Source organism: Chionomys nivalis, chromosome 3, assembly GCF_950005125.1.
Source record: "Chionomys nivalis chromosome 3, mChiNiv1.1, whole genome shotgun sequence".
Taxonomy (NCBI): Eukaryota; Metazoa; Chordata; class Mammalia; order Rodentia; family Cricetidae; genus Chionomys; species Chionomys nivalis.
In genome coordinates, this window is record NC_080088.1 from 121,427,931 (window position 1) to 121,444,220 (window position 16,290).

The 16,290-nt window shown below is 47.7% G+C and overlaps 1 protein-coding gene across 1 annotated transcript in view; it reads left to right on the forward strand.

Annotated features, from left to right (window-relative positions):
- The window catches only part of Svop (SV2 related protein), an 83,258-nt gene that overhangs the window by 33,680 nt on the left and 33,288 nt on the right, over nucleotides 1–16,290 (forward strand). Inside the window, exon 6 of the mRNA XM_057765721.1 lies at nucleotides 7,097–7,221. Coding sequence (XP_057621704.1) covers nucleotides 7,097–7,221 — 125 coding nt within the window. The remainder of the gene's footprint in view (nucleotides 1–7,096; nucleotides 7,222–16,290) is intronic.

Genomic DNA, 16,290 nt, shown 5'->3' on the forward strand with positions numbered 1-16,290 from the left:
GAGCTTCCCTTTATCGGGTATTACTCTCACTTTTCTCACTTTATTAGACTGCTCTTGGGTCACTGACATTCTCTGTAGGCAAAGTTAGTCCCCTCCCGTCTGTCAACTTGGGCGCAAGGAGCTCTACACAGCTGGCGTGGGGTACGCTCCCCACCCTTTCTCTCTGCTTTTTCAGTCCTCCTTGGACGCCTCACACCAGCCTGCAGCACCCAGAGCCAGGGTGGCATGATGAAGGCGTGAGTCAGGTGACCTCAGGGTCACTCCTGACTGTGTGACCTCATTCATGTAAGTGAACAGAAGTCTCCTGTCCATGACCATTATGGCGGCAGACAGGCAGGCCCGGTGCTGCAGTGGTAACTGAGCACACACATCTGATCCACAGGCACTAGGCAGAAATACACCCAGCGACACACCTCCTCCAAGGCTGTGCCTCCTAATCCTTCCCAAACAGTTCCACTGAGTACCAGACATTCAAATATACGAGCCTTTAGGGGACATTCTCCTTCAGACCACCCACAAGGTAAGCCCTTAACCCACTAAGCCATCTTGCTGGCCCACAGCTGTAGGCGGAAGTTTCTGTCCTGCCAGCCAGCTCTGAAGTAACCACACAGAGACTTGTTATTAATTATAAATACTCAGCTGATGGTTTAGGCTTGTTACTGATTAGCACTTATATCTTAAATTCACCCATATTTCTTATTTGCATTCTATTACTTGGTGGCACCTTTTTTCAGTACAGCAAATGCATTTTGCATCCAGGCGACTCTGCCCTTTTTCTTCCCAAGATTCTTTCATGTAATATGAACAGCAGGCTGCATTCTGCCCAGCTCCCAACCACCTGGCTAGCTTATGCCCCGAAATAATTACATGGAAACTGTATTCTTTTAAACACTGCTTGGCCCATTAGTTTTAGCCTCTTACTGGCTAACTCTCACATCTTGCTTTAACCCATTTCTAATAATCTGTGTAACACCACAAGGTGGCTTACCAGGAAAGATCTTACCTGTGTCTGTCTGGAGTGGGAGAATCATGGCGGCTGCCTGACTCGGCTTCTTTCTCCCAGCATTCTGTTCAGTCTACTCCACCTACCTAATTTTCTGTCCTATTAAAGGGCCAAGGCAGTTTCTTTATTAACCAATAAACAGATGACCCTTCTCCATCACTCTCAGTCTGGCTCTCCCTCCTAACCTCTTTCTGCCTAGTTATTGGCCAGATAGCTCTTTATTTAGCCAATGAGAGCAACACATTTTCGCAGTGTACAAAAGTATGATTCCACAGAACACAGCTGCTTTTTACTTCCCTAAAAGTTCACAATAGGGGTTGGGGTTCTCTTAGAAAAGTGTGTGTTCTGCCACCGGGACCGGTGATTCACATCCGTGAGTCAAGAGGCATCCCTGAAGAATAGAGAGAAGGAGCCGGGTGGTAGTGGCACACGCCTTTAATCCCAGCACTCGGGAGGCAGAGGCAGGCGGATCTCTGTGAGTTCGAGACCAGCCTGGTCTACAAGAGCTAGTTCCAGGACAGGCTCCAAAACCTCAGAGAAACCCTGTCTCGCAAAACAAAACAAAACAAAACAAAAAGAATAGAGAGAAGGTTATGAGTTTGGGTCTCAATTTTATTTTTTACATTTATTTATTTATTTGTGTGTGGGGTGTGTGTGTGTGTGTGTGTACAGCCTCCTGTCCCACAGCACATGTGTTGAGGTCAGAAGATAACTATGGGGAGTCCGTTCTCTCCTTGCACCATGTGGGCGGCAAGGAGGGAACCCTTGTGGTCAGGATTGATGGCGGAAAATTTTTACCCACTGGGCCATCTCACTGACCCAAGAGTTTGGATTTTAAAAACTCAGAAGTGGATTTTCAATAATGATGTTACTAAATCTTATAAATTATAACTCTGTTTTTGCACCTTTCAGGACATTGCTTCTCAATACAGGGGAGGGGAACATTTGATGATGTGTGGGACAGACTGGGTTGTGACAGCTAAGGGAAGAGTTGACAATGGCATCTCATAGGTAGAAGCCAGGAGTCTCATCCAGCCCCCATGTGAGTGGCACTGAGGGACCTGGTCCAGAGAGAAAGTGCCTGCCTCCGACACTGCTGTCACTTCCAGAGTTAATTCCATCACCTGGGACCATAAGGATTTATCCAATATCCATGTGGTTGGTTCATTCTAGCAAACAAAAAGGGACCATCTCCCTGTGGAAAGCATGAGCCTGAGCCAGCTGCTTGGGGTCAGGTCCCAGCTGCTTCCCTGACCAACTCCTGAGCCTCGTGTCCTCATGCCTAGGTGGTATGGCTCGAACACGCCAAAGCCTTGCACGCGAGCTCTTGGCAGAGATAAGTCATTTCATAAATGTCTATTACTACTCTTGCTGTATGTCAAGCTTGTCCCCATTCATAGTAGGCAGCATTCACACACTGGCACCTGCCTCTAGAGTCAGGTCCTTCATCCTGACCTCAGTTGCTCGCAGACCTGAGTTCTCCCCAAAGAGATCAGTCCCAAATAAACGAGGCTGCATGAAGCGTTGCCCATAACGTGTTCTGCTGGCTCTGCTCCTAGGCTAGCTAAGTTTCACACCCAACAGGCAGCTGGAGAGAAGGGAGAAGTGTCCTCCAATGGCTTCTCCTCCCATGATGGAGTTTCTGCGCAAATTCAGGAAGCAAGGAGCGGGCTGTAATTACTAAGCCTCCCCTGAGATCCTCCAGGGGCCTGGGTGCAACAGGTTACCTGCCAGCAGCATCAAACACAGAAGGGCTTCTTACTGTCTTGGTCCAAGTGATAGGTCTTCATGTCCATCTGAGTATCTGTATTGGGGCTCAGTGAGGCGCTTTGGTTCAGATGGAATTTCCTAACGGCTGGGGGCTTATGTCAGCCATAGAAAGGTGGGGACAAGGAGGTTATATCCTCACTCCCACCACCCGTTCTTCCACTCCCGTGGAGAAAGGCAAGTTGCTTCACCTCTCTGAGCCTCAGTTTCCCTGCATGCAAACAAAGGGGACAAAAAGAACAAAGGGGGAGGGGTCCAGCCGGAAAATATATGTAGGACTGGGGTGCAGTCCAATGGGCGAGTGCTTGCCCAGCACACACAAGGCCACCCTCCCTCTCGGTACCAAATAAAACTGGGTGTGGCTGGCACACGCCCGCCTCTAACCCCAGTGCTTGGAAGGGAGTGGACGATTCAGCATTTTAAAGTCACCCCACAGGAGAACACTTCCTACGTATAACCCCAGCAGCACAAACACTAAGGACATCATTGAATAAATGGGACCTCCTGAGACTGAGAAGCTTCTGTAAAGCAAAGGACACTGTCACTAAGACAGAAAGGCAACCCACTGACTGGGAGAAGATCTTCACCAACCCCGCAACTGACAAAGGTCTGATATCCAAAATATACAAAGAACTCAAGAAATTAGACCGTAAAAGGTTAATCAATCCAATTATAAAATGGGGCACTGAGCTGAACAGAGACTTTTCAACAGAAGAAGTTCAAATGGCCAAAAGACACTTAAGATCGTGCTCAACTTCCTTAGCAATCAGGGAAATGCAAATCAAGACAACATTAAGATACCATCTTACACCGGTCAGAATGGCTAAAATCAAAAACACCAATGATAGCCTCTGCTGGAGAGGTTGTGGAGAAAGGGGCACTCTCATCCATTGCTGGTGGGAATGCAAACTTGTGCAACCACTTTGGAAATCAGTGTGGCGGTTTCTCAGGAAAGTCGGGTTCAACCTACCTCTCGACCCAGCAATACCACTATTGGGAATATACCCAAGAGATGCCCAAACATACAACAAAAGTATATGCTCAACTATGTTCATAGCAGCATTGTTTGTAATAGCCAGAACCTGGAAACAACCTAGATGTCCTTCAATGGAAGAATGGATGAAGAAAGTATGGAATATATACATATTAGAGTACTACTCAGCAGTAAAAAACAATGACTTCTTGAATTTTGCATACAAATGGACAGAAATAGAAAACACTATCCTGAGTGAGGTAAGCCAGACCCAAAAAGAGGAACATGGGATGTACTCACTCATATTTGGTTTCTAGCCATAAATAAAGGACATTGAGACTATAATTCGTGATTCTAGAGAAGCTAAATAAGAAGGTGAACCCAAAGAAAAACATATAAGCATCCCCCTGAATATTAACCTTCATCAGGCGATGAAAGAAGACAGAGACAGAGACCAACATTGGAGCACTGGACTGAAGTCTCACGATCCAAAGGAGGAGCAGAAGGAGAGTGAGCACGAGCAAGGAACTCAGGACTGCGAGGGGTGCACCCACACACTGAGGCAATGGGGATGTTCTATCGGGAACTCACCAAGGCCAGCTGGCCGGGGTCTGAAAAAGCATGGGACAAAACCGGTCTCGCTGAACATAATGGACAATGAGGACTACTGAGAACTGAAGAACAATGGCAATGGGTTCTTGATCTTATTGCACGTAATGGCTTTGTGGGAGCCCAGGTAGTTTGGATGCTCACCTTACTAGACCTGGATGGAGGTGGGTGGTCCTTGGACCTCCCACAGGGCAGAGAAACCTGCTTGCTCTTTGGGCTGAGGAGGAAGGAAGACTTGATTGGGGGAGGGGGAGGGAATGGGAGGTGGTGGCGGGGAAGAGGCAGAAATCTTTAATAATTAAATAAATTAATTAATAAAAAAAATAAAAAAATAAAGTCACCCCGGTACACAGTGAGTACAAGACTAGCTTGGGCTACACGAGACTATCTCAAAAAACAAAATGAAGTATGTGTAATATGCATAAGTGTTTGCCAATGCGTGTTAGAATGTTCTAGTTGTAATTACTGCAGTTCAGAGTGTGGGTGGTGTAATCAGGTCACCCGGTCAGAGCCAACCAAGAATGCATTCCAGGCTTTCTGGGTTATAGGTTGCAAACTGGTAACCCAGAGACAGACACGTCTAGTGTGTTCTAGATTTTTAGTGCTGGGGGTTGATCCCAGGGCCTGCAGCATGTAAATTGTGTCTCCTAGCCCCGAGCTACACCCCAACCCCACATTTTATTTATCCTTCACTGGGTTTTATGGGGTTTTCAATGAGTTGCCTCTATTCTTAAAAAGATACATTTTAAAGCATAAAAACAACAAAAAATTGTGGCTTATAGTTTTTTTGGAAACCTGTGTTACCTAGTGACTGGGACTCACAATCTCTCATCGTGACTTTTTGTCAGAACTCAGTAGAAGCCCACAAAGTGAGGCCAGTCCACTCATTGACTCAGTCCCCAGCTGTCCCTGCCATAGCTCACCTGCCTGAAGAGTTCAGTTTGCTGGAGATTGGTGGGAGCTACCAAAGGCCCTGGAGGAAGGAAATGGCTTCTTCGAAGCTCAAGTCTCAGGCGTTGGAATCTCTGGCTGTGGGTGTGGCCCTGATATGTGCTGATTTTGTATGAATCACTCTCCCACTCTGCTGAGACAATTCATAAAACAGAGATGAGAAACCTCCTTCCTTGCCGGGTGGTGGTGGCGCACACCTTTAATCCCAGCACTTGGGAGGCAGAGGCAGGCGGATCTCTGTGAGTTCGAGACCAGCATGGTCTACAGAGCTAGTTCCAGGACAGGCTCCAAAACCACAGAGAAACCCTGTCTCGAAAAACCAAAAAAAAAAAAAAAAAAAAAAAAGGAAACCTCCTTCCTGCAGGTGTTCTACAATGAACCCACATAAGAGTACGAAGGAGGGCCTGCTTGTTGTTGGGGTTTCTGTCCTGCCTGGTACCCCACAACTGTGCAAAGAAAATCACACATAGGTCTCCATAAATTATAAGCTGATTGGCCCATTAGCTCTAGCCTCTCATTGGCTAACTCTCACATCTTGATTAACCCATTTTTCTGATCTATGTTAGCCATGTGGCTCAGTACCTTTTTTCAGTGGGGCAGATCACATCCTGCTGCTTTGGTGGTCTAGGCAGGAGTGGGAGGAATCAACTTCCTCCTTCCCAGAATTCTCCTGTTCTCATTACATCATTTCTACTTTCTGTCTGGTTTTCCCGCCTATACTTCCTGCCTGGCCAATCAGTGTTTATTTATAACATGATTGACAGAATACTGACAATTCTCCCGCACCAAGAGACTCAACTGTCGGGTTTGTTCCTGCCATTCAGTGCCAAGCAAGCAGCAGAAACTCAGTACATACATGCCATGTGGTTGGATGGGTAGATGGTATGTTCCAGCAGTCCTGCGGCCAAGTACACAGCAGCTGTTTGACATATGCATATTGAGAAAAAGATGCATAAATATGTATATATCAGCATTGTTATGCTAGGCACATAGCAAGTGTTCAACACATGTACACATTGATAAATCAGTGGATAAATTAGCAAGTGAATGCTGTCTCTCAGTATCCGGCCAGCATCCCTTAAATAACATTTATCTTGAATTTGTTTCTCCATCTCTAAGAGTAATTAACACTTTCTAAAATTTGTACCATATTTGTCATGATGTCCCTGTCTGATTCTCAACCCCAATGAACATCATGTCCCTTTTACTTAAAACTCATAATCAATATTAATCACACTGTTAGTTGGCTATGGTCTGCTATAAAACAAGCACCCAAGACAAACCAGCTGATAGAGATAAAAGGTTTGTTGGGCTCACGGTCTGTGAATCTTTGATCTGTGGAAGGATCACCATTAGCTTTGGCCCAAGTGCATCCGTTCTGAGTCCCTTCATCCTGTGAAACAGAGAAGAGTCACGGTCTAGGAAGAATCAGAAGCCTTCTTCTGGGTTTATGGTGAGAATGTTGGAGATGACATGAGATGCACAGCCATCTGTGTACCTCATGGCTGGCCCCCTGGACCCTAACCGGCACTGAATGGTACTCCACGCACAACCAGGATGGCCCCGTTTGCCTGACACCTGGCGTGTCCCTGCCTGTGCGGGTTGCTTATAAAGTGGAACTATTGATAACTGAAAATCTTTTGAGATTTTATTTATTTTTATTTTATATCTATGGGTGTTTTACCTGTGTGTATGGTTGTGTGTCATGTGCCTGCTGTACCCGTGGAGGCCAGAAGAAGGTTCAGATCCTGGAGGTCCCACAGCTCCTGTGACTCCTTGTCTTGTCTCCACAGGGGCTGAAGATCAGTGTGCTCTGGACCCTGTACTACGGCGTCCTCAGTGCTTTTGCGCCTGTGTATAGTTGGATCCTGGTGCTCCGAGGCCTGGTGGGCTTTGGGATCGGAGGTGTGCCCCAGTCGTAAGTAAATACCCAGTTTTGGCCTAAAAACACCTCTGTATGCATAGGTTCAGTTGCCGTGGATTTAAAAATACTCAGGGAAGAAGTGAACGTGTTGGGACTCAGCCCTTGTCATTAGTCATTAGAGAATATACACCGTTGGCCACAAGGCTAACGTTTGTCCTACGGCATGTGCTATCAGCCATCTAGTAAAGGTTTATAGCATACAGGGGTGTGTGTCTGTCAAATATTACGTCATTTTGTAGGAGGGGGTAGCCCTGGAGATAAGGGGACAGCTGTGTTGGGTTTCTAGAACCTGGAGCCACCGTAGGAAAGACAGCATTAGCATCAGTATCCTTCAGCTGATAACAGCATTAGCACAGCGTCCAAAGGTCCTAACAGCAAAGTCATAACAAAGTAGACGCCACTCTGATAGTACATTTAATGTCCCCATATCGTGGCTGCTAGGAGGGGTGTGTGTGCCGATGGATCGCACAAGCTCTGTTTTTCAGTGGTGGACACTGAGACTCAGAAAAGGTGATGATAGTCTTTATTCCAAACAACCCACTACAACCCTTGGGCTGAAGCAAAGCCTGTACGGGTCCAGCTGTGAGCTCTTGCAGGCAATGCTCCCGGCTGGTGCAGAGGGAATGAGGGAACAAGCCCCTGGTTCAGTCGTTGTGCCTGAACTAATCCAGCAGCTTAGTGTGACACCCAGTGCAGTCTGCCCCTTGGGCTCCTCAGAGGGCCATGCATCCCGATGTGTGCCCATCATAGGACGCTCCGTCCCTCCAGCACTTGGGCAGTCTCTCCTGCAGACTTTTCCAAGGACTGGAGGGATGGGCCACAGGCCCTGCTACTGCTGCTGGTCTCGGGTCTGTCTTAGGTGCCAATTCTCTTCCTCCTCTGCCACCCGGTCTAAAGTCCCTGTCTTCAGCATGAGTGATTGCTGATGTAGCTGGCCCGTCAGGTAGGTGACCAGACCTCACAGCACAGGGGTCCCATCCCTGGCCACCACGCCCTTTACAGGCCAGGGCTATAGAGCTTGTTCTTGCACTTCACTGGGGAGCTCAGAGACATCCATGGCGCCCCCTGATGACCTTACTGGCTCCCAATTATTAGGGTCGGTTTCTCTCACTGGCAAATATGGATCCTGTGTTTGCATCTTCCTCATTTAAATCTGGAACCCAAAGTCACCAGGTGTCAGCTGTTGCTTACAGTCTTGTGGGACTTCAGATGTGATGACACACGCCTTTCATGCCAGCACTTAGGAGGCAGAGGCAGAGAGAGCTCTATGAGTTTGAGTAGGAAGCCAACCTGGTCCATATTAAGTTTGGCAGGGCTAAAGAATGAGATCCTATCTCAAAAAAAAAAAAGTCTCAAATAACAACAGCAACAATAAATATCTTTGGGATTTTTAAAATATTTATTTATTTATTATGTATACAATATTCTGTCTGTGTGTATGCCTGAAGTCCAGAAGAGGTCACCAGACCCCATTACAGATGGTTGTGAGCCACCATGTGGTTGCTGGGAATTGAGCTCAGGACTTTTGGAAGAACAGGCAATGCTCTTAACCTCTGAGCTATCGCTCCAGCCCATCTTTGGGATTCTTGAACTGTGCAGGTATGAAAGTTTTCTCTCTCAGAGTTAAGACCGCGGGAAGATGCTGAGGCTAGGTCCACACAAATTCACCCCGTAGACTCTATGATAGCAATAAAAATCACTCGGAAGCCACTTTAATGCCTTGACTTCTAGAACCATCTATTCTTTCTAATGGGAATGCCGTCACCTAAGGACTGCTGGTTTAAAAGGCATGTGTGCATGCTTCATTGTTAAAGAGCTCCGTGTACAAGCTGGTGCCTCGCCATTGCTCAGGCTGTCAGTGCCAGGGGAGGCACAGCATGTGACGTATATGCCCATGGGCCTCTTTGGGGGCAATCTGGAGACCTGATCTCTAGAAAGGTGAGGTTCATCCTGAATCAGTGTGGCTGAATCACAGTCTCTGCAAACCAGAGGACCCGGGTGTGAATCCCGACTCAGCTCTTTGGTCTTAGACATGTCACTGATCCTTCCTACAATGGTAATTTTATCAGCACCTGCCCTCTTGATGGGTCCCTTAGAGCATTATGATACCACATATGAAGTACTCAGGACAATGCCTGGGAGAGAACTCCCTTCCTACGACCTATCCTCCTGGGTCATCCCCTAGGCTCTGTCAAGTGCTATGTCACTTCATATGAGAGACTCGACCATCCCCAGGTTTGCCTAGCATGCCCTTGGTTGGATCCCCAGCACCATAAACCGAGTGTGGTTTCTCATACCCGTAATCTGAGAACCTGGGAGTTCGAGGCAGGAGAACTGTAAAATCAAAGTCATCCTCAGTTAAGTAACAGTTCCAAGGCCATCTTGGAATACTTGACACCATGTTTCCAAACAAGCCAGCAAACATTTTCCTATAAAGCCAGATCTTGGCATCCAGTTTCCCACAGCACTGATAAGAAAGTCACGTGGTGTGGGGGTGGATGACAGACAGAGTGTCGTGTGAAGGGGAGATTGACCACATGAACCTAACACCCATGTTTAGCCTCCTGCCGTGTGGAAAGTCAATGAGGCATGTCCAGTCCTTTCCCGGGTCTTCCAGAAGGCTTCTTCCTAGGCCCTGTAGAGCTGGCCTCCGGCAGGCTTTTCTGAAGTGGAAAACCATGATTTCACACTAGTTAGGAATTAAAAACCACTGGCACTCGAAGCAAAGACCATTAACAGAGACACGGTCATCAATCTGGGCTGGCAGCCGCTAGTAACCAGTGTGGCTCAGCTCCAGAGATTCCTGCACATGAGCCACTGTCCACACAGCGGCACCCCCTGGTGGCTGGAGCCACTATCCTGGCTCACGTGAATTCCTTCTCCAGGGATGCTCAGGGACGCTAGAATGGCAGAAGAGATGTGCTGCACCCTATTTTATTTTATTTTTTTGGTTTTTCGAGACAGGGTTTCTCTGTGGTTTTGGAGCCTGTCCTGGAACTAGCTCTGTAGACCAGGCTGGTCTCGAACTCACAGAGATCCGCCTGCCTCTGCCTCCCGAGTGCTGGGATTAAAGGCGTGCGCCACCACGCCCGGCCCATGCTGCACCCTAAACTTCTGCTTACAAACATCCCCTGGAAATGACATAAAGGTGATAGGACTCTAATGAACTCATAAGCAGGAAAGGGTGCTCTAACAAACAGATAATTTGAGAAACTTCTGGAAGCATAAGAGTACATGGAATTACAAGGCAGAGCAATTAGAAAAAAGAAAGATTACACCCCAAACGAACAATAGAGGACCACATGATGAAAAGGGCTCCCAGAGTCCGGGAGAAGTGTCATTCCCAGAGTCCTCAGGGATGGGGAAGAGGGCACCAGGCATTGAATGGCAAAACTTTCCCTGGGAAGACAGAGCACACATGTCTACACACCCAGACAGGCGGCCCACTACAGACCAAAGTACAGATACCACCCAAATCCAACTGGGTGAACGAGTGAGTTTTATTGGGGTTACTTACTTAAGGGTGAGGGGTTACTTATAGGAGCAGAAATGACTCATACACAGCTGGATCACCAAGGCCCACTCCAGTACAGGGGACAGCTCACAAAACCTAGGACCCTGGAGCACACTGCACAGCCTGCATCAGTTTGGAGCATGGTCCTTTGTAGTGAGGAGCTGCGGCAGGCCTGCTTTTCGTCCCGCCCGGCTCCCACCCGAAATAACAACACACAAACTGTATTCATTTAAACACTGCCTGGTCCCATTATATCTAGCCTCTTCTTGGCTAACTCTCATATCTTGCCTAACCCATATTTAGTAATCTGTGTAGCACCAGTCTTACCGGGAAAGATTCAGCATGTCTGACCTGGCGGCTTGCTTCATTGCGTCTGACCAGAGAGGAGAGGCATGGCGTCTGCCTAACTTCCCTTCTTCCCAGCATTCTGTTCTGTTTACTCCACCCACCTATGTTCTAACCTATCAGGCCAAGCAGTTTCTTTATTAATTAACCAATGAAATCAACAGATTGCTACATGACACTCCCACATCAGTCCTTCCTGGTGCCTCAGTTGGTCTAAACTTCCTTGAGGCAGCCGGTCTCCTCTGGAGTCTTCTTTGTGGCTCAGCTTAGCTCCACTCCTCTGGGAAGGACTCTCAGTTTTGATTGCTCACTGTGACTGGGAGGAGCCTAGGGAGTCTGGTCAGTTTCAGGGACTTCCTGACCTGCTTCAGTTGCTTTCCTTCAGGCTTAAGGAGGGAATGTTTCAATCTCCAAGGTCACCACACCAAGGCCACCATGCCAAGGCCGCCATGCCAAGGCCGCCATGCCTCAGTAACAGCCACTTGTTCTCAGGAACTTCACCAGCGGTATGAGTTGGCTGATAACAACTGTGGTCTGTTGTGTCAAACTGTGTGTGTGTGTGTGTGTGTGTGTGTGTGTGTGTGTAAATGCACACGTTTAGAAGGCAGTATGACAGGCGCATCACATCCATCCAGAAAAACCATAGAAGTCGCTTCCCCATCAGGTCCTATGACCTTCCTTCCCCAGCCATGGGATTTTGTCCTGAATTACAGTATCAGATGTGATCTCTCTCTTGTGGAATGGGCCTTAAATGCAACTGGAAATCCAGGCTGTGATGGAGTACACCTTTATCCCAGCACTCAAGAGGCAGAGGCAGGCGGATCTCTGTGAGTTGGAGGCCAGCCTGGTCTACAGAACGAGTTCCAGGACAGGCTCTATAGATACTGGGAAACACTGTCTTGAAAAACAAAAAACAAACAAACAAATGCAACTGGAAGGCGGTTGGTTCTACCCACCATAGTTCAGCCATGATTGCACAGGAAGGAACATCCTGCCTGGAATGATGGTATTTTAACACACAGGATCCTTAGCCAAGCAGGAATGTTGGCGACATTTCTCCACCAGTAGCCTGCATGGCCCCTTCTGTCACTTATGAAAGCCAGCCAGTGGGTGGGAGTTTCCAGTTCAGTCCCAGCTTAATTTCTCCATGTCCGCAGTCAAAGCATTACCTGTAGTGTCTTCAGCAAGAGGTTCTTACCGTCTAGTTCTGGAATACAACCAACAGCAGCAGCAATAGACTTGATGGTTTGTGGGGCCTCATGGGCTTCCCTGGCTAACAACCCACAGGGAGGTAGCACACCCCAGCCATGAGGTTGTCATTCAAAAACCTTATGACATTTTGGAGTGTCCTTTTCCATCCATGTAGGGTACCTTTTGGACTTAAACTTTGTAGTTATTATTTTAACAACTATATTTTGTTTCAATTAACCCAGCCCCAGTAGGGTTGAAGGTGGGCAGAAGTACCATTGTACCTGGCTGTGTCCAATGGTTTTCCAAATCTGCACAACACTCAGAAGTCAGCATCATGTCACCTATATCACAGCCTTTTCCAAAGGACAGGCAGGGAGGGCGAGGCAGCAACCCAAACCGCCATCCCGTAACAAAGGTAACCCCAGTGAAATACCCTAAAAGTCTGTGGTCATCTGTGCTCAGGAGTGTCAGGTGATTTCAGTTCACATCTACAAAGATACCGAAGTCAAACAAACTCATGGTCTAGAAGACCATGGGAAGGGTCCATCCATCTGTATCAGTTGCTTCCTCTACAGATCGAGGTTGGATACATGGAGGTGCTAACTTGATTAGCTCACTGTAGCCCTCAGGCATTCACTCTGAGCCATTATATGTCTATATCCTGGAGTTCTTTCACGGAGCCTCCCTACGTGCCTGGCTTAATTTGCTCAGACCTACCCAGAGACAAGGGAGGACAAGGCCATGCTCTCCCAGCCGCACCTGCTGGCTTCCTAGGATGTAGTGCCCTGGACTGGCACTGTGGATGTGGCAGCAGCTACTGCCTCTCCAGTTACCACGGGCAGCTGTTAGAATTCCTGGCTGGAAAGCCGGGCGGTGGTGGCGCACGCCTTTAATCCCAGCACTTGGGAGGCAGAGGCAGGTGGATCTCCGTGAGTTCGAGGCCAGCCTGGTCTACAAGAGCTAGTTCCAGGACAGGCTCCAAAGCCACAGAGAAACCCTGTCTCGAAAAACCAAAAAAAAAAAAAAGAATTCCTGGCTGGATAGCCATCTCCACCCCAGTATAACCTTTCTCTAGAGGGAAATGTGCCCTCCTTAGTCTGGGTGATAACTACCCACACGGGTCACGCTTGATCGTCTGCACCTGTACTGTTCTGTCCAATCTCTTTCTCGAACTGCTGCTCTGGCTTTAACGCGTTCCCGAAGCCCCTTAGCCCATGATTTGACTTCCTGCCGATTTTCTTCTTAGGAACTCCAGCTCAACACCAACCCTGCCACATTTTTTTTTTCAAGTAATCCAGACAGACCTTCTTCTCTATTTTACCTTTTTTTTTTAATATCTTGTAGGTTGTTCTTTCATTTATTGACACTCTTTATATGATGATATGATGGTCTGAGTCACTGAGATCTGCCAAAACCTTCCTAGTTTATAATGATCTTGTGCCACCAAAGGACTCAGCAAAGCCACCAAAGCTCTACACACATATGCCAAAGAGAGAAAGGAAGGAAGGAGAAGGAGAGAGAGAGATGTGCTACAGGTCCCACAGCTAGTTCATGACTGACCTGAGATTTCCTACAACTTGCTTGCTCACCTATGCAACTAAACAGCTGTTTTATCTGTTTAGAAGACAGATAAAACCACAAGCAAAATCACAGAAGCGTTAGGAAGGCTCGGGGCTCCTTAGCACTTCAGATGTAGTCATTTACATAAGCCTAATTATGTTGTAATCAGCCAGCACTCTCCTCTAGTTATAAAGATGACTCCCTAAGTGCTTTGTGGGGAAACATTTAGGTGACAATATTTTTAGGTAGTTAGGTAGTAGTAAAAGTTTCCATTCCTTTAGAGTAAATTTGCCCAGCCAGAGTTCCTCAGAAAACCACAAGAATGACATCTTGGGTTATAATTTAAAATAAATCAACAGCCAGGTGTCATGGTAACAACTGGTGTGCCGTCATGAGAACACAATGCCACAGGTGGGGTAGGTTATAAAGAAAGGTTTATCTCAGTTCATAGCCCAGGTGAAGGCTGGGGCTGCATCTGCTGGTGACCAGCCACCTTGCTGGCAGCCACTGACCTGGCTCAGGCATAACGTGGCAAGAGACAGGAGGCACACACATGTCCCCAGGTCTCCTTTCCAAACCTCCAAGATCCAACGTGAACATGGTGGCTCTTTCCTGTGATCCCAGAGTTCCGGGGAAAACCAAGGAGGGTTACCATGGGTTTGAGGTCAATCTGAGCTGCCTAGTGAGTTCCAGGTTAGCAAGACTGCCACCCTCCATAAAGGGTCAGGATTCAATCTGGGGACTGACCCTAATGATGTTGTCTAACCCTGGTCATCTCCCCCAGCCTTGAGTCTCCACCCCCAGACAGCACAACTGGATCAAGTTTAGCAGACTGAGGAGGAAGTGTCAACATATGGAAGCCCAGGCATATGTGACAGACACCCAAATCACAACAATGTGCTGACAAGCCACTTGTAAGGGGCCCTCTTCCCTGCCTCTGTGCCTCTCATTCCTCCCCTCCCCAAACACATTTACCCTGGCGATAAGAGCTACAGTACAGCTCGCGGTGGTGGTGCACACCTTTAATCCCAGCAGGCAGAGGCAGGCAGATCTCTGTAAATTCAAGGCCAACCTGTCTACATGAGCTAGTTCCAGGACAGGCACCAAAGCTACAGAGAAACCCTGTCTCGAAAAAAAAGAGAAAAAAAAAGGAGCTACAGTACAGGGCCTGGAGAGATGGCTCAGCAGTTAAGAGCACTGACTGCTCTTCCAAAGGACCCGGGGTCATTTCTCCGCACCCGTGTGGCAGCTCACAACTGTCTGTAAATCTAGTTCCAGGGGACCTGACACCCTCACACAGTACAGTCAAAATGCCAATGCACATGACATAACTATAGTACAGAGGATTCATTGCCGATGGTGACGGAACCTGAATATCACAGGACAGCTGTGCTACTGTCTTCCCAAGTTTAGTCAAACCCTATCCCCATTTGACTAATCAGAAAACCAGCTCACAGGAGTCTTGGCCAAAGTTGTGTGCTCTTTAGGTGAGATGATTTAGCTATTGCTGGCCATGGATCACTTAGCACTTGCAGTTTAAGACAAGGATTTACTTAACTCAGTCCTGCAGTTGGGTGGTTCTACTGTGTCTGCGAGGCTGGCTTACATTTTCAGTCAAGGGGTGGATTAGATGACCTGATAAACCTAGAAGGTTCCATCTGGCTCCACCCAGACACAGCCCCTGGGATCTAAGACAGGAAGCCACAGCCACAGAGTCTCCTGCAGCCCAAGTTTGCAGCTAGCGATGCTGGGAATCAAACCCAGCTTATAACTGCTGGCTGAGCCGTGCAGCCCCTGACAGCAGGCTCACGGGCCTGCCCTTCTTGGAGGTTGATGCCAGAGCGGAGGACTATTTCTCCTGGCAGGCTTTTGTCCTTTTTAAGACAGTAAGAGAAGTCACAGTAAGGTACTGAGTGATCTCCCTTGAGTTCTGTTGGGGCAGAGAGATGGTTCAGCAGTTGAGAATGCTTACTGCTCTCGGAGGGGAGACAAGTTTAATTCCCAGCACCTGTGTTCCATAGTGTATAATGACTGTAACCCTAGCTCCAAAGGATCCAGTGCCCTCTTCTGGCCTGTGAGGGCACTGCACATGTGCAAGGCACACACACACACACACACACACACACATACACGCACACATACACGCACACAAAATTTAAAAAATCCTTACCAAATTTTAAAAATGTTTGATTTGGTGGCTTAGGATATAGCCCACTAGTAAAGCCCTTGCCTTGCTTGTACATGGCCCGGAACTCAATCTCCAGCTTCAAAGGGGTAAAACTGGATTAAAAAATTATTTACATGTGTAGCATTTTGACTGCATGTGTGCATGTGTGTGCACGTGCACGTGTGCACCATGTGTGTGAAACACCTGCAGAGGTCAGAAGAGGGCTCTGGTCCCGTAGAACTGGAGTTGCAGGTGGTTACACCACCACATGAGTGCTGGAATCTAA